Source organism: Dicentrarchus labrax, unplaced genomic scaffold (assembly GCF_905237075.1).
Source record: "Dicentrarchus labrax unplaced genomic scaffold, dlabrax2021, whole genome shotgun sequence".
NCBI lineage: Eukaryota > Metazoa > Chordata > Actinopteri > Moronidae > Dicentrarchus > Dicentrarchus labrax.
In genome coordinates this window covers 15,411,697-15,429,148 of record NW_026136715.1, presented here as the reverse complement: position 1 = coordinate 15,429,148, position 17,452 = coordinate 15,411,697, and the positions used below count along the sequence as shown (strand labels likewise).

The 17,452-nt window shown below is 42.7% G+C and overlaps 1 protein-coding gene across 1 annotated transcript; it reads left to right on the top strand.

The window, feature by feature from the left end:
• Positions 1 to 2,373: 2,373 nt before the first annotated feature.
• acvr1ba (activin A receptor type 1Ba) lies at positions 2,374 to 17,301 on the top strand. Its single transcript, XM_051424119.1, has 9 exons — positions 2,374 to 2,612; positions 11,378 to 11,614; positions 11,735 to 11,995; positions 12,177 to 12,407; positions 12,731 to 12,898; positions 13,060 to 13,216; positions 13,878 to 14,002; positions 14,100 to 14,230; positions 14,705 to 17,301. Exons 1-9 carry the CDS (start codon positions 2,411 to 2,413, stop codon positions 14,828 to 14,830), a joined length of 1,638 nt encoding a protein of 545 aa, XP_051280079.1. The 5' UTR covers positions 2,374 to 2,410; the 3' UTR covers positions 14,831 to 17,301.
• The last annotated feature ends 151 nt before the right edge of the window (positions 17,302 to 17,452 follow it).

The window sequence follows — 17,452 nt, the reverse complement described above, 5'->3', positions numbered from 1 at the left end:
TGTGTGCATGTGTGTGTATATGTAGTGTGTGCTTTCTGTCTGCCTGGTTGTTGAACAAACTCCAGAGAGATAATACTCCCTCAAAGCCCCAGTCTGTCTGGTCAGTCCGATGAAGAGCTGGTTATTTTTAACACTGCAGGGGGGGTAGTTCAAGTATCAGAGAGGCCAAACTCCCTGCCTGTGAGTGCAGAAGCCCATCTCACTTCTCCCTCTGTTCCCCTCCTCTGTGTATTCTTTTTCTCAGTGGGATCATTCCAAATGGCTCAATAGAGACAGAGGGATTTGTTCAGCAGACAACGTACACTGAAGAAATGTGGAGATAAATTGGACAGGGCCGATAAGGGACAGATACAAAGCCAAAGAGGAGAATATGCAGACACAATTAGGCTTGAGGATAGATCAGTGAGAGTGCTAGCAAGAGGACAGGTGATAAAAGCAAGTGCAGATCAAGTCCCAAATGCACCTGGTTACAGCCTGACTCACCTTTTCCTGAGCTACTTTCACAAGTGGTGGCAGCTGGATGCAATAGAGGGGTATAGACTGGCTGGGTGCCCAAGATGTGAGAAAAACCATGAGTGGATCTGGACCAAAGCACCTCTTGTGATCTTTAGGTCGATGATTATTTTACACTCTCTCACTAAAAACTGCAAGCAGCTGTAACTTTCTCAAAAATCTGATACAGCAGCTGATATGTGATCTGAGGTAAACTGGAACAATAAGGGTCTCCTTTATGCAGACTCAAACCAAAAACCGGCTGCCTTCTAACCTAAATCCATACTAAGAGAAAAGGTTTAGTAGTCGGTCACAGTCACTTCGGATTTCTCTTCCATTTGCATTAGAGGACCATGTCATGCCTGACTTCAGATGTCTACTTTGAATGAAGGCGTAGCCTATTTAAATTAGAGTCATGAGTTTGGTGACAGCTCCTCTGCACACAGTTTTCAGGTACAATATGTTCTCATCAGATCAGATGTTCACCATTGTTTTTAAATTATCTTCATCAAGACCTTTTTTTTAGACCCAGTTTATTCTCTGAATACATATTTGTCTCAAAAAGTACAGTCTTGAGCAATAGCCTCAATCAGGAATGCTTAAATTAATCACAGCTGAGTTAAGCCAAGGAAGGGAAAACTGATTCATGACTTGCTGTTTGTTTTATGGAAAAAAATTGAATTACCCACATGTTTAGTTTGGAATAATCATTAGGACAATGTGATAATAATAAATCATTGTATACTCGTTAAAAAATGATCCAGTAATGTAGAGAAGTAGTCATAATTTGCTGCTTCCTATAATAAAATAATTCAGATAATTAAATCCCTGGGTGCATATTTTAAAGACAAATAACACAAAGATGATCATATTATTTTCACTGTTTTTGTTAACATTATCTTTACGAGTAAAACCCATTTCTTTGTGTTATGACAAGATAGACAAGATTTTAAGATTTTACTTTTTTTAATAATAATTAAAATGGAAGATGGCTAGTTAGATCAAGAACGCCAAAACCAATCGATACTTAATTTACCCAACATATATAGTGTGACCTCTCATAGTCACATAACAATCATTGAATAGTCACATAGGCTAAGAGTAAACTGAATGTAGAAGAAGTAGTCATAATGAGTTAAGATACTGACTGACTTCACATAGCCTAATTAAATCCCTGGGTACAACGAAGATTATATTTTTTATTCATTTGTTTAACATATTTCTTCTATTTTATGTCATGAAAATAGACATTATGAGTTTACATTTTCAGTAGATTTCACTCCCTGAACACATTTTTGTTTCATATGGATTAATTCATTCCTAAGTAACAACCTCAATCAAGGTTAAAGCTTCAATGTATTCATCCATAAAATAAAATCGCACAGTTATCAACCGGTGCTGATTACAGAAGATATAAATACTCAATAAAATAACTAATCACAACATTATAATTACACTGGATAATGCTGGATAACTTGGCGTTATTCTTGCTTACTCTTGTCTTTGACCACAAGATAAGATGTTCCTTTACTGATCCCCCGTAGGAGAAATTCAAGTTAATGTGGTGCAAAAGTACAATAAAGAATCACAAAATAAGAATATCATAAAATATTATAGAAAATATATACACTATATATATATATATATATATATATATATATATATATATATATATATATATATATATATGCGGTAAAATGGTGTGCAAAATATCAAACCATATGAGTCAGACAGATGGTAATTCACCCAACTTTGTTTTTTAGTTCTTATTATTTACAACACACAGCTCTGACCTCGGTGGCAGAGGGGACGTGCATCAGGCAGCCCTCCCCTTTAAACATGCACGCACACACCCCTTTAAACACGTCACTCGCCTGGCTGGCTGGCTGGCTAGTATTTGGCGGTGTGGTGTGTGTGTATGTGTGTATGTGTGGATGTGTCTGTGTGCTTGTATGTGTGTGTGCGGTCGGTCTGTGGTTGTGTTTCAGGTCTGGTCGTGTTGATAACGACACACTTCGGACGCATTTCATCGCGGAGAGATGGGAATTCAGAAGAAATGGCTCTAAAACAAATTGCCCTAACGCTGCTGGCCCTGCTCGGGTTGGTGGCTGTCGGTAATGGTAAGTTTTCAGCTGAGCACCTCTCCGGCTTTTGTCTCGATGTGTTTTCCTGGACTGGGCATCGCCTGTTGTCGCTCATCGTCATGGCGCTCTGTATCAGGGATTTGGCTAACCGTATCTAGCTAGCGTCGACCTCAAATAAACCTTCACGGTTGGTTGTTGGTTCAAAAAGTCACGTTGTTTTGTTTGTTTGTGGTTGATTTTGATTTTTTATCGACTGACTTTAAAAAAAATAAATAAAAAAAAATAAAAAAAACCCGACGTGTTAGTGGTCGAGTACCACAATAACAACATGGTGGGGGCTGTTTTTGTTTCGAGGCAGCTAACGTCGGCTAGCTTAAAACTGGATAATGAACTGTGTAAAGTTTAAATATGATCGATAATTGTGCCTTCTGTTGACTGAATTTAAAAACCGTCCATATTGTGGCGTACGGGCAAGACCGAGAGGCGAGTAATAAATCGACAGTCTGCAATGTTGAGGCTGGAGTTAAATGTCGCTGTTATGCTAACATATTTACAAAACACTCTCGTGTTGGCTTGTGACTGCTTATCGGTGCCTTGCTCGGGTACAACACCTCTGTAGTGATAGCGTTATTGGTTAAACATGTGCAGTGTGGTCGGTTGCAGTCTCCCACCCCCCCTCTCTCTCACACATGTAGTGTGCGCTGGGCACGGAGCAGAAAGAGGAGTCTCTGAATGAAGGCCTAACCTACTTTGTGCATGAAATGTGTTTTTTGAGAGTAAACACTGGCAGCTCTTCCATTGGTGTCCATTTGTAAGGAGTGAAAAGGCTGCTTAGTGGCCTCCAGCAGAAAGTGAATGCTGGCATAGGGTGACAACAGCCGTGTATTCATCCGTCCCAGACAGAAGTCAGAGTTGAAGTCTGGGTTCATTGTGATGGAAATGTGGCAAGTGGGGTCTTTTGAGGCGCCAGTTATGGGGCTGCTTCAGTCTGAATTGTCCCCTTCTGCTGGAGCAGCTGATACCCAGCTCCACACCACAGCCTCAACTGGGCATATGTTGCACTCAAAACTTGTGGGTGTTTGCCTCTGCAGCATGTCTGCTCATCTTTTGACTTTACTCCAAACACGCTACGTTAGGATTTAATAGATTTTCACTTGAGGCACAGTCATTTCTTGGATTACGCAAACCCTGACATATACAATTCATTTCCCAGCAGCGGCTCTCTCCGATTTTTTTTTTTTTTTCTCTTCCCATGAGCTCTTCTTTTTGAGATACCTTGTTAGAACTTGCCACTCAACAGATAAACTAAGTAGTCAGAAGTCGAAAATCACCTCTGTGTGCCAGAGTAAACACTATGATTGCATTTGTCGGCTATTAGAGAGTATGTTGTGCTTTAACCACTTGAGTCATCCTACCAAGAGACACATGAATATTCCACCCCCGCTTAGTTTAGACAAGGGTTCGGTACACCCGAGGTTGATGAGTTCGTTTAAGGCATGCTAGAAAAGTGATCACACCTGAGTGGTCAGTTTGTTTGACTGGGTTACTCCAACAATAACAGTGATGTGTGAGGGGAGAGTGGGGGTGGGTGTGTGGCCGGAGTAGACGGGGGTGATGATGGGTTTGTCCAGCTGGCGGGGTCTGTCGCGTAGGGGGCCCACAAGTCTGTCTGGAGCCATGGTTTTCCACCATATAATGGATTACGCCATGAAAGGACTGAAACCAGACGAGCCTGAAAGTAGCTATGCTAGAGCAGATTCCAGGCATGTGGCAAGTGTAGTATGTTTTCTGTGAGAATACTCGTCACTCAGAGGTTTGATGAATCTCTCACGTGTTGTTGACTTCATAAGGATTAGGAGTCACTGGTATTATGGGCATTGCATGCCTGTGTGACGCCGTCTGCCCGGTTGCATTGAAAACAATAGCAATGTGATATGGGCACTGTCAACCACACTGCCTTGAGGTAGGGCGCGTCCCTCTCTTTTGCTTTTCCTCCCGCCCCCTCCATCCTCTATCTCTGTCATATAAAAGGCCTGGTGCTTATCAGAATTTAATCTGTACTTTGTTATCTGTGGTCTCACTTCTGCTTTCACTTACTCACTGCCACCATAGGGTGCTAAAAAAGGCTTTAGCATGGGCAGTGTTTTTCCTAAGAAGGCCTTTGGTTACATGAACTCTGCACTCACTTTTAGTAGCTCTTCCACATACTATCAAGACTGTTCCAGAGTCCTGTCATTGCCTCATGTGTAAAAAGACAAAGACAGGGCGATTGGAAACTGAAAAGTCCCTCTTTCTCAACTAGTTCAGGGCAGAGCCAACTCTGCTACAGGTGCTGTTTAATTTCAAACTCTATGTGAGTGAGTTCAGGTGGACGAAGCTTGAGCTAGTCAGTTGGGAACATGTGTACACCTGCCCATTAGATCAGAGCCAAGGGAATGTACGGAGAAAGCTTGAAACTTATTGGGTTCAAAGGTGTGTGTCTGTAAAGAGAAGAGAGTTTGGACGGAGGAGGGAGTGTGAGGGTGGTAGTATTTCAAGCTGGCTTGAGCTTGAAAAGGAGAAAGTGTTTCTTCTCCTAAACGTGTAGCAGTTGTTGAGACCTGTTCTAGATAGATAGATGTTTTGGCCGCTGGATCCCTGCAGCTAAATTGATTTCAAACAAAGTTGCACGTCCGCTGTATAAAATTTCAGATTTCTCCCCGGCTCAGACACCTCCTCTTTCGAAAACTGTGTTTACCAACAGTTTCTATAATGTGGCCCAGAGCCAGTCAGGGTCAGGTCAGGTCTGGGGTGGTCTAGTTTTCCCCCCATAATGACCAGTGTCGTTAATGACCTCCGTTGGCCCGGAGGCACAGAGCCCTAATTGCTACAGCAGACAGCGTAGCCTCTGCCTGACCCAGCGCCGCCATTACCGATGTTGGACCACAAGGGATTACTACCACCGCAGAGCCAATAATTTTACTTTTGGTTGTCCATTTCTCCATGCTGTACCCCCGAACACTTTGTCTTTGTTTAGAGGGTCTTTGTAGTGTATTTGTAGGTGGTAAAACGACATCTGCGTTTTGTGCCATACCTTTAAAAGTACTTGGAGATAGTGTTGTTACTGCCACAGTACATCCAGACAGACCTGGTAGCTATTTGAGTTCATGTCTATAGGGCTAAACCTGACACCTGCCCTCCATTACATGTCTATTTGTAGAGGTGTTTGATTTGTTTTTTGGCTGTTGTTGGAATGTAGATTAGACCTGCTCCGCCTAGTCATTTTCCGCTCGAAGGTGTGCAGTCTACTTGTCAAGTTTTCTCCAATACTTCTCTGACAATGATTTACTTTGATTGGTGTGATCCAGGGTGGGCAGTGGGTAAGAAATATTTTGCTCTGGGAATATAGTAAGTGTTTACAATTTATATAGTTCTTGAGGTACACTTTGTAAACCTCTACCTCTTTCCTTTCCCAGGCCTCCGTAGTGATGTTGGTACACACCTGAGCTTAAGAAATTGTCCTTGCAATAAACTCCAGTATGAAAAGTTGCCAATTTTTAATGAAGTAGAAAATATAATTTTATTAGGAGCATATAATTTAAATATTAATGTGGCTGAACCCTTTGTGGCCATCCCTGTGTGTTTCCTATATCAACACAGTGTTAGGGTTGCACTGTTTGATGATGGGCAGATGAAGTTGTTTTGGTGTCATACCATTGTCTGATAACGCATTGTATGCAAAATAACATTAGATAATCATTTTGTTATTTTCCACAATGAACAGCGTGGCATAATTTTTCCGTCGTATTCCTGATTTATTGTCAGCTATCTTGTGTAAAGTATCTTTAATATGTTTGATTTCTGTTAATTATTAAGACAATGAAAGCTAAAAGATGTAATGCCATAAAATGTGTTCGTATTAAAAGTTGGTAGCTTGTAATATGGAGGTATCTTACACTGTAGCAAGATGTTTGAACACTACATATCTATTATGCCAATAAAATCACTATTTTTTTTCTTCTGATACCTCATGTTGAGCCAAAGTTAGCAAGTGTTAAAAGTTGACAATGTCCAATCATAAGCAAACGTAAAATATCAAAAAATGAGAACACTCAAAAAATTGCCTTTTGATGTAAAGGACCTGTGTGTAGGATTCATAGGCATCTAGGGATGCAAAAGGCCCCATCTAGAGCCAGTGTTTGGTTTGTCTGTTCTGGGCTACTGTAGAAATGTGGTAGTTCAACTCTGTGAAAGAGGACCTGTTCCTTTTTGTAGGTAAAAACTCATGATGCCAAAAGTACCTCCTAAATGTTACACACTGGACTTTTAAAATCAGGAACAGTGTTGAGGTCTGATAACCAGCCATAGTTGTAGAAAGACAGAGAGTAATTGTTAAGTCTCTGGTCTGCTAATACTCAGAAGGGTTTTTAAGCTCAAGTCACATGGTAGATGCATTGGCTCAAGGTACTGAAACATACTTAGGCATTATAGTGGCAATGTTGGACCAGTTTGGGAATTTGGGCAGCAGCATAATGTCCAAATTGAGCCTGTGCTCACACTTGTGTGCCTTTGAACTCGTCCGGGACAGACAGACAGACAGACAGACAGACAGACAGACAGACAGACAGACAGGTAGCTTAGAGGGTGGTGGTTGGTAGAGATAGTAGAAGCAGCCTTAGCCCCAGAGACTTCACTTTAGAATCAGATCAGTAATCTGACCCTGAGATGCAGACAAAGGTAATGACTTTCCTCCTTCCCCTAGCATTGATTAGGACACAGTTGTGGTGTGTGTGTGCGTCTGTGTGTCTGTGTGTCTGTGTGTGCGTGTGTGTGTGTGTGTTTGCACTCACACTGTCTGGTGGCGTCTGTTTGTCTTGATCAGCTCTCAGTCTGGTATCTGTATGGATCTAATTTCAGCCAGTGCATTTTGGTAATGGTGCTCTGCTCCCCGTACACACGCACTGTCTCTGTCTGCGTCGCTTAGCCCCCAGAAACCCACTGTTTGTGTAACCCCGCCGCCCTGCGCCGAGCACGCTTAGAGTATTTTCCACAGACTTCATCATCTTACCATACTAGAAAGTTCACCTCTGTTTTGACAAGGTTGCTCTGCATGAGTAGGTCTGAACAACACATGTATACACTCGCATACACACAAAATGCAGTCATCAAGGTTAATGTGTAAATATGTTTGAAATGAGACTATGCTGTGGTTTTTAGTTGGGTCCAAGTTAAGACAACGCTGGTTATGGCAACAATGTTTTATTAATCCCTTCCTCACTGTGTCTGCTATTTCCTGTCTCAACATGAACGGAATGATAGGAACTTCACACACTACCAGCTCAAAACAGTCGTTCTTTGCGCAGTTTTCTCCCCTTTCTTCCACTGTTCCCTTTTCCTGTTATTTACCCCCTCCCGTAAGTCAAAGTCTAGACTGGATTTTAATGACGGTCGCAGCTGGTCACTTGGGCAGATCTCAATCGCAGCTGGGGGGCCCTGTAAGTCCCGCTCGTTACCCTCGGCCCCCTCCCCTATGTATTGTCCTGCCCAATTTGGGACCAGCCCCCATCCTGTCTGGCCCAGAGCAGCCCCAAAACATTGGTGTTGTTACTGTTACCCCTGGCCTGTCCCCTGCACACCACCCATCCCCCAGCGCTGCTCCACACAGAAGTGCGCTCCCCCACTCCACTCTGCTCTTTGTTCATGCAGGGCCAGTCCAATCCCTCCTCATGTCGTCTTAATCTCCACACAAAGGACCAGTGTAAAGACCACCAATTATGTGGATACGAGAGCAGAGTTCACTCAAAAACCACACACACCAGGCCTCTACTCATATCCATGTGTATTTTAGGCTTGATATTATTCCTTCAAGTTTAGCTTTGTAAAACTTCTGCTCTGAATCCAGTGAGATATGCAGAGCAGTGTGCAAACAAAATGGCATTTGGGCAAATGCTAGTGGGATTGGAGTTTCTTTGCTAGTGCATTGTTCACTTCAGTTATATATTAGTGCCCGGTCTCGCTTGACACTCAATTTGAATTTAACTTTTAATTTTGAGGTCTTGGTTTCACATTGTGCCATCTTTTATGAAATATTGTTGGGTAGGGGGATATGATGATGATGATATAAAGTGTGGCGTCATAGTGATTTGTCAGTAGGTAGAGATTATCCTAAAAAGGCATCCCTTTGATAATTCTGGTATTAGGTGATAATGGACAATTTTGAAAATCAGCGAGCGTGACTGTTTTGTGGCAGTTTTGTGTTTTACAGAATTCTTGTTCCAATATAATAAATTACAGTAATTTATTGGCTATTTAGGTAACTAGATCAGGTCTGGGTCTCTATCAGCTTAGAAAATTACATTTTCTTCTATCAAGATTTTCTGTTTTCATATTGGCCACCCATAATGTTGATGGTTGTTTGTGTGGAAGCAGACTCCATCTGGTATAGTCACAAGGTAGCCTTTAACGAAAGCGAAGACTTGCCACAAACCAAACTCTTGGTAGACCACTAACCAACCATAGCCGGCTCGAGAGGGCAATGTGTGTGTTTTCAGCCATGTTTGGTTTCCTTCCTGAGCTTCTGTCTGTATGTCTGTGGACCATCTGTCTTACCACACACAGAGTCTCCATGATGGATGCGCCTGTTCATGTCAAATCATGGTGTTCCTATCAGACGGCTGCTGTTAATTTATTGCCTTATATTGGCGCGATGTGGATGTGGATGTGGTGAGAACTATTTTATAGCCTTCACTTTGATACTTATGAGAAAAATCAAAAAATAAATCTAGCTTACAACAGTTAGCTGTAATGTGTGTTAAGTGCGGTGTAGAAAAAGGTTTCCCTCAAAAACATACGACTTTTTAAAAAGTCAGTCTTACTTTGAGGATAGATTGATCAAAATGGCTCCTGTCTGGACTCACTAGCCAAAGATTGATTTATTTCAGTGAGATGCAATAAGCATCATGCTTACAAAAGAGCTTAATGGAAAGAAGGATTCAAGTTGTCTGAATTTGATGATGGATATTGAGTGCCGTTCTAACCTACAGCTGTTATGGCTGTCATCTGTTTTATTTAGCTAAGCTATTTGCTCCATTAATGTTGCAGATTAGCGTGATGTGGCACAGGACTTGTTTTTCTCTCTTTATCAGGCCCAGCCCGCTTCACCTCGGTGTAATCTGCAGGAAATTCCATCTGCATGCGAACTGTAGTGAATTTGGACACACTCCGCCAAGAGTTCCTGCCACTTTCCCGCTCAACTCCTGGAGAGGAATACACACCCACATACACACACATTAAACAGATGAGAGATATTACTGAAGTTGTTCAACATTTCCAGTTACCATTAAACAAACATAGACACATCAGCATACACGCTACCTACAAAAAATGCCCCCACGCAGAATGCTACCTCCCAGTCCATAGTTGTGTGGAAACCACTCATATGACACAGTCATTTGTGGTTTTGGCCATTTGGATGTTGCATGCTGATGGTGCAACCAGTGTATCAGTCATTTTTAAGTTTTTCATTTATTTAAACAAACTGTACTGAACAAAGTCTAATTGTTTGACGACTCTGTTGGTTCAAGAATGCGCTAAAAATCTGCTGACACCTTTTGACAAGAGACCCAAGTTGGTACAAACATGGAAGATCAGTGAGCTCATCTGGTCAAAGAAACCCTCAGGATAAGACACAGAGGATTAGTGGAAGCTTGCCACTCTTAAAATCTTTTTTCTTTCCTCTGGGCCAGCCGTTGTCAGTGGTCCAACCGATGCTGAGCCTCTTCTTTCTGAAGGAGAATAAGGCTTGAAATTCTTCTCTGCTTTGTGTCTCCTTTATTGTTGTTGGTACAGTGGTCTTGTCTCCGCTAAGTCCACAGCGATTAGTCTTGAGTGGTCCAGCTTTTGTTTTCCAACCAAGGATCAGCTCTTGGCCTGTCACGCCTCGCTCACAGCCTTGTTGTCAGACAGTTTGTCATTTACCACACTGACAGGGGTTCAGTTGAGCTTAGCCACTTCCCCTGGTTTTTTTTTTTTCCCATGTGAAAACTAGTCCCACATCCATCCAGCCTTGCCTGGTCCTGCTTTGCACTGTTTGGTTGTAGAAAGACCTTGGAAGAAGCCTTTTGTGCTGACCTTACTCTAAATGAGAAGCATGTGTGCTATGACTCAATCACATTTCACTCCAAATCTAATCAGTTTGCAGTATTTTGCTCTCTTGGCTGGCCAACCAACTCTGGTTCTGTTTTAGATGTGGCAGATTTGTGCGGACTTTCTGACTCTGACCTCATTTGAGTGTGTAGATGGACCACCGCAGTTTTATTATGGCAGCGGCAGGAGTTCCATTGTGTCAGCTTTAATAGGTCCCCGTGCAGGAGTGTGCTGTGTTTAATAAAACTCCTGTCTCATTAGCTTAAACAGTGGCAGCTCTCTGTGTCAGTGTGAGAAAGACAGAGGAGAGGGAAGAAGCAAAATGCTGCATTGGGGATTTGGCAGGAGCCCTCTCCCCTTGTTGGGTTTCACTTCGCCTGTCCCACTGGGCAGGTCCGTCTCCACCCTGCGTGTTTGGGTTCATCTGCAGTGAAGGATCTGATTTCAGGGCCGCCGGGGCCGTCTGGCTGCTGCTGTTCAACTCAAAGCTCTGTGTCTGCACGCCACAAAATGCCTACAACTGAATGGGACACTACACACTTTACATCCTGTGTTGAAACTGTTGGGTTAGCTTGCCCCCTACTGGAAAAAATGGAGAAGTGAAATAGATTTTCTTTTGACCTCATGGCTCTGTCTGATGAATGGCTATTAATTAACTCTCTCTGTCCTTTCTACAGCTCTACGTTGTAACTGTACAAACTGTGAGAAGACAGGCTATGAGTGTGAGACAGATGGCGCCTGCATGGCCTCCACATACAACTTCCAGGGGAAGAAGCAACATGTACGCATCTGTATCAACCGGGACAACCTGGTACCCCCAGGACAACCCTTCTACTGTCTGAGTGCCGAAGGCCTGCTCAACACACATTGCTGCTATGAAGATTATTGCAACAGTATTGACCTGAAAATCCCTGGTAAGGCTCCGTCATTAAACATCAGAGCTCTTTCAGTTCAACAGTGGCACTGTTTCAGTCTGTTTTAAAATTCAAAGTAATCACTTCTGCTTCTCCGTCTCATTCATTTTATCCCTTTAGTTCCAACAAAGGAGGGGGAGTGGCCAGGTTCAGGAAGCTCCTGGGGGCCAGTGGAGCTTGTGGCGGTCATCGCGGGGCCGGTGTTCCTCCTCTGTGTGCTGCTGATGGTCGGAGTATTCCTGTTCCAGTATCATCAGAGGGCCTACAGCCACAGGCAGAGGCTGGAGGTAGAGGACCCATCCTGTGACCATCTATACTTGGCCAAGGACAAGACTCTACAAGACCTCATCTATGACATGTCCACATCCGGATCAGGCTCGGGTCAGTTCATGCTGCTGACACAATGTGAAAAAAACATATATATTTAGTTTAGGAAAACACTTTTTTTTTTCATACTAATTTATCAGCACTTGTCTGCTCAGGGTATTTCCACCACTCCACAAAACAAGTATACATGGAATCCTGGGTAATTTATTCTTTGTCTAACTACTGCCCCCTGCAGGTTTGCCCCTGTTTGTGCAGCGGACGGTGGCTAGGACCATTGTGCTGCAGGAGATAATAGGAAAGGGTCGCTTTGGCGAGGTGTGGAGAGGGAAGTGGAGGGGAGGAGATGTAGCAGTGAAGATCTTCTCATCCAGAGAGGAGCGCTCCTGGTTCAGAGAGGCTGAGATCTACCAGACAATCATGCTGCGGCACGAAAACATCCTGGGATTCATTGCAGCAGACAATAAAGGTGAGGAAGTTTGTGGGCCGGGTGGAGACTCTTACCAGTCACATGATCATTACAGACATTTATCCATAACATATGATTGAAGCAACCTTGTTCAGGGGAATTTCTCGACCATTTACTTTAGAAAAAGTCAAAGTAAGAATAAGTCCTTTCAAAGCAAAATGTAAAAGAAGTGCAGATACGGAAGGGTTCCATATTTAACTTATAGATGTTTAGAAATCGTCTTTTGCACAGGTCAGTTTTAGCTAAAGCAAGTTGTCCATTCATTGTAAAATATAATACCATGTAAAAACTCTCTGACATGTATTGTTTTTTCCCTCTTTCAGACAATGGCACATGGACTCAGCTGTGGCTGGTGTCAGACTATCACGAGCATGGCTCTCTTTTTGACTACCTGAACCGCTACTCTGTCACCATCGAGGGTATGATCAAACTGGCGCTGTCAGCTGCCAGCGGTCTGGCACATCTCCACATGGAGATCCTCGGCACTCAGGGTGAGATGACCTGTCATGTTAAAACACAGCACACGGTGAAACAAACAAATGAACACAGCAGCAGCATGAAAGCGCACACAGTAGTTATTTACCTTCAGCACGCGCTATTTTTGCTGAGCTCTTGATGCAAATATAATGATGTGTTATCCGTTCTCCTGCAGGTAAGCCTGGCATTGCTCATCGTGACCTCAAGTCTAAAAATATCCTGGTTAAGAAGAACGGCATGTGTGCCATAGCTGACCTCGGCCTGGCAGTCCGCCACGAGTCCATCACAGACACAATCGATATAGCACCGAACCAGCGCGTGGGCACTAAGAGGTAAATGTTTCCATACTCATTCACTCATAAGCACACAAATGGAGACATACACCAGGGATCTTGAGTGTCTTTGAAGGCTAAGTCTGGCAGCATTCTACATTTATATAACATATAAATATATTTATGTGTGTGTGAATATAACAAGTATCGTCTGTGTAGCCAAAGCTCAGGCTGTGCTTGTTCCTCTGTGCCATAAAACTCCATGGTGTCCAAAAACTATTAAAAACCCATTAATGAGCGGCAACATTGAACTGTATGACACGTTTCTTCATTACAAAGAACAGTGTCAGTGCCCACATTCAACACTGTCCTGCTGCTGTAAATTCATACCATTTTAAAAATTATACTTTTTCATTTTTTAATTTTTTTATTTCTGTCCTCAGTAAGACCCGATGAGTCCTAAAGTATTGAGTGGCACTTTTTTTTTAAGTCAATGGATGTTTATGAAAGTAAAGTTAGGTGTATTTTAATTGTAACCAAATTGATCTATTTGCCTAAGCTCTTTGGACCTTTCACAGGACCTTTTGAGTTATTTCATCCCAAAACAATTATGATTCATTTAACTCTGAATTGTATTAAGTAAAATATCAAAAGTCTATGGTTTTGACCCCCTTTACGATAGGAAATTCTCATTTGATACTATTATCATTGCCCACCCTAGGTATATGGCTCCAGAAGTCCTGGATGAAACCATCAACATGAAACACTTTGATTCCTTCAAGTGTGCCGACATATACGCGCTGGGCCTGGTGTACTGGGAGATTGCACGTCGCTGCAATGCTGGAGGTAGGACCCCCAACCACGAACAGCAGCTGATGATGAGTGTGAGTGAACAGCATCATGAAAACCGAGACTGAGACCGCTTCTCCCTTGTGTACTGCAGGTATCCACGAGGAGTACCAGCTGCCCTACTACGACCTCGTGCCCTCTGACCCCTCCATAGAGGAGATGAGGAAGGTGGTGTGTGACCAGAAACTGAGGCCCAATGTGCCCAACTGGTGGCAGAGCTACGAGGTATTTCTCACTCTATAGACACGCCAACAGCTGCACTGGCGGGTTTCTAAAAATACATTCAGTGTCTCTATAGGAAGGCAGTTGGGAATCGGGAATACAGTTTGGGGAGTGCAGGACATCCTGACCTGAGTACATGCATATGGAATGCTGATTTCTAAATGACTGTTGTGGGGGGAGTATTAAATTCATATTATAGCTTAATTTCATTGTTATAATGTTAAGGTGTTAAGTTACCCAATATCTGTCCTGTAAAAGGTCCAACAGTTTATCTTTTTTTATGGTAGTGCACAGTTCAGATTAAAAAATATATTGGTACAATATTTCACACAGGCCTTATTTTCCTGGTGTTAGGGTGGTTTTTAAATTCTCATGCATCCAACGTTTTCATAGACGATGATTTAAAATGTGTCGGAGCACGATGGTAGCTCACCTGGCTGAGCCCTCGCCTGACCCATGTTTTCCTCTTCCGTGCAGTCACTGCGTGTGATGGGGAAGATCATGAGGGAGTGCTGGTACGCCAATGGAGCGGCCAGACTGACGGCCCTGCGCATCAAGAAGACCCTGTCTCAGCTCAGCGTGGAGGAGGACATCAAGATGTGAGCGGCCAGGCGGCGTATAAAGACGCGCTGGAGACGCACAACCAGACCACACTCCCATAGGAAGCAAACACTAAAGACAGACTGCAAATGAAAACCCTGCCAGTTTTAAAGCCACACTCCAAGTTGTGACGAGGCCTACCTCACCTTTTTAGCCAAAACTACTGAGAGTCACCCTTCCCTTCCTGACTTTTCTCTTCCCCTCCCCTGCCTCCCTCTGTTCCTCGTGTCTCCTCCCCGTTCCCTTCGACCCCCTTCTCCATGGGCCACAACACTACAGCACTACCACTGTTAATATCATCACACTCAATTTGTTTTGTTTTTTTTGTTTTTTCATTTCCCATGGCAGGAATTATTACTATTGTACAGTGATGGGATTTCTTTCTGTTTTGATCTTTTTTACCTCTCTGAAAATCTGTCCCATGATGGACTCACCTTGTGAGTGATGAGTGAAGAACGTTGTGGTTTTATGTTCAAGAATAATAACACTTCATATTGTGTTGGCCATGCAACATCACATTCTGTTGCTGTGTGTGTGTGTGTGTGTGTGTGTGTGTGTGTGTGTGTGTGTGTGTGTGTGTGTGTGTGTGTGTGTGTGTGTGTGTGTGTGTGTGTGTGTGTGTGTGTGTGTGTGTGTGTGTGTGTGTGTGTGTGTGTGTGTGTGTGTGTGTGTGTGTGTGTGTGTGTGTGTGTGTGTGTGTGTGTGTGTGTGTGTGTGTGTGTGTGGTGTCTGGACTACTAGCATGTTTCTAAGACACTAAAATGTCCTCTGGTATAGGCTGTAGTTCACTGGACAAAAACCAGTAATGGGTTATTTGGTAATTAAAGCATGGACAGCCGGATTTAGCTTTTTTTAATCCCTCACTTGAATATCCTACGAACAGAAAGTAGTTGCACTCAACTGTAGCTTCCTCATCATGCGTGAGACCTGCGGGGATCACGTAACGGATGTGGTCCAGTCCCGGTGTTAGTTTGAAACGTGGCAGGGATAATGTTTGGGATGGTTTTTACTTTTTATTTATTTGTTGATAGTTTTTATTTCATATTGATGAACACTGTGAGATGAGACGTGACAAGCCAGTCTTGAGGTGAAAATAAGCGTTCAGTCCGAGTCTTCACCACCTTTTCAGGCGTTTGATTTAAGGGGTTGTCGCATTCATTTAATAAGATACTCGGGTGCATATATGGATGCACCCATAGCCCCCTTTGGTGACAGGCAATGCCATCGTGCACACTGAGCAAATAAGAGGCGTATGAAATGGCAATGAAAAACATTTTTTCTTTTTTAAATATATTTTTGTGTTTTGTGTAAAGACATCATGATGGGTGTTTTCTTTTGACTTTGACATTAGACACTACTGATGATGGGTACATATGATTTGTATATAAAACATGCATTTTTTTCCTTTTATGCCACAAGCACCAGTGTGACATTTTGAACAGTGATTTTTGCTTGAATGGTACTTTCAGAAGTCTGTTGTTTGATCTGTCTGCATGGTATCGAACTGTGCCAGGAAATAGATGGTGTCATCTGCTGGAATTTGTTTCTAACTTGCTCCTCTTATGGCAATTTGGTGGTACTACTGATCCCAGATAATTTTGCTGCAACTTCATTGTTTTTTTTTTTATGTATAATTGTTGGACTTGTTGAGTTCTTTTCAGGGCTCGGTAATGCAGATCTGTTTCTCCACATGTCCTCCAGGGTGGCATCTCTTTCTCATTGACACTGGAATATTTAGGAGCATCATGTAACCTTGAATTCTGATACTGCCAATGGCTATTTATTCAGAAATAAAGACAGCTGCTGACAGTTCACACACAGGGAACATATGGTTAGATGTGAAAAGTAGTTGAGACGTTTTACCTTCAAAGACATGCTGTAAAGTGAAACTGCATGTTTTCATTCTACTTTGTCGTCTGCAGCTCCGAGTCGATCTGCAGACAAAACTATGAAAGTATTACACTGACATTTGTCACCATTGGGCTCTGCACTGTTATGTCCACATGGACTTTAGTTAACGTTAGTTATGTCATCACTTGATCCAGAATCCATGTGTCATGTTAGTATCCATTTTGCATGCTGTCTCAAACACTGGGTCGTCTGCACTGAGGTAGATGAACTAAAGACTCGTCTTTCTCTCTTCCTACCTGTCATTTTTTTCTTTCTTCCCCTTTTTATTCGGGTCGTTGGCTGTGTACCCCAGAAATGTTGCTGCTACTGATAACGTGGGTAGAAGTTCAGCAGGCAGATCGGAGAAGGAGAGCTGGGAGGGGAAATGGGAGGCTGCTGTCAGTTGAACCAAAATTGTCAAAAAACACTCCTGTCCATGTTTGGTTTGTTGCCATGGGTATATGACCATCAGACATCCTGTTCATGAGTAATTCTTCAAGATTTCAAATCATGTTGTGCAAATCTTTTCAGAATTAGTTGAAAAGTGTATATAGATGATATACAATAAATTCCTCTTTTTCTTACCCGTGACTGTGGTTCTCATTAAAAATGTTTTCATTGTCATTTAAGTTGGAAATATGTGAACTTATCCTTTCCTATCCTTTTAAAGTAACAGGTTTTGCTTCTTGTAATCATTCCTCCTGCCTTAAAACACTCCACTTATTTGTTATGCTC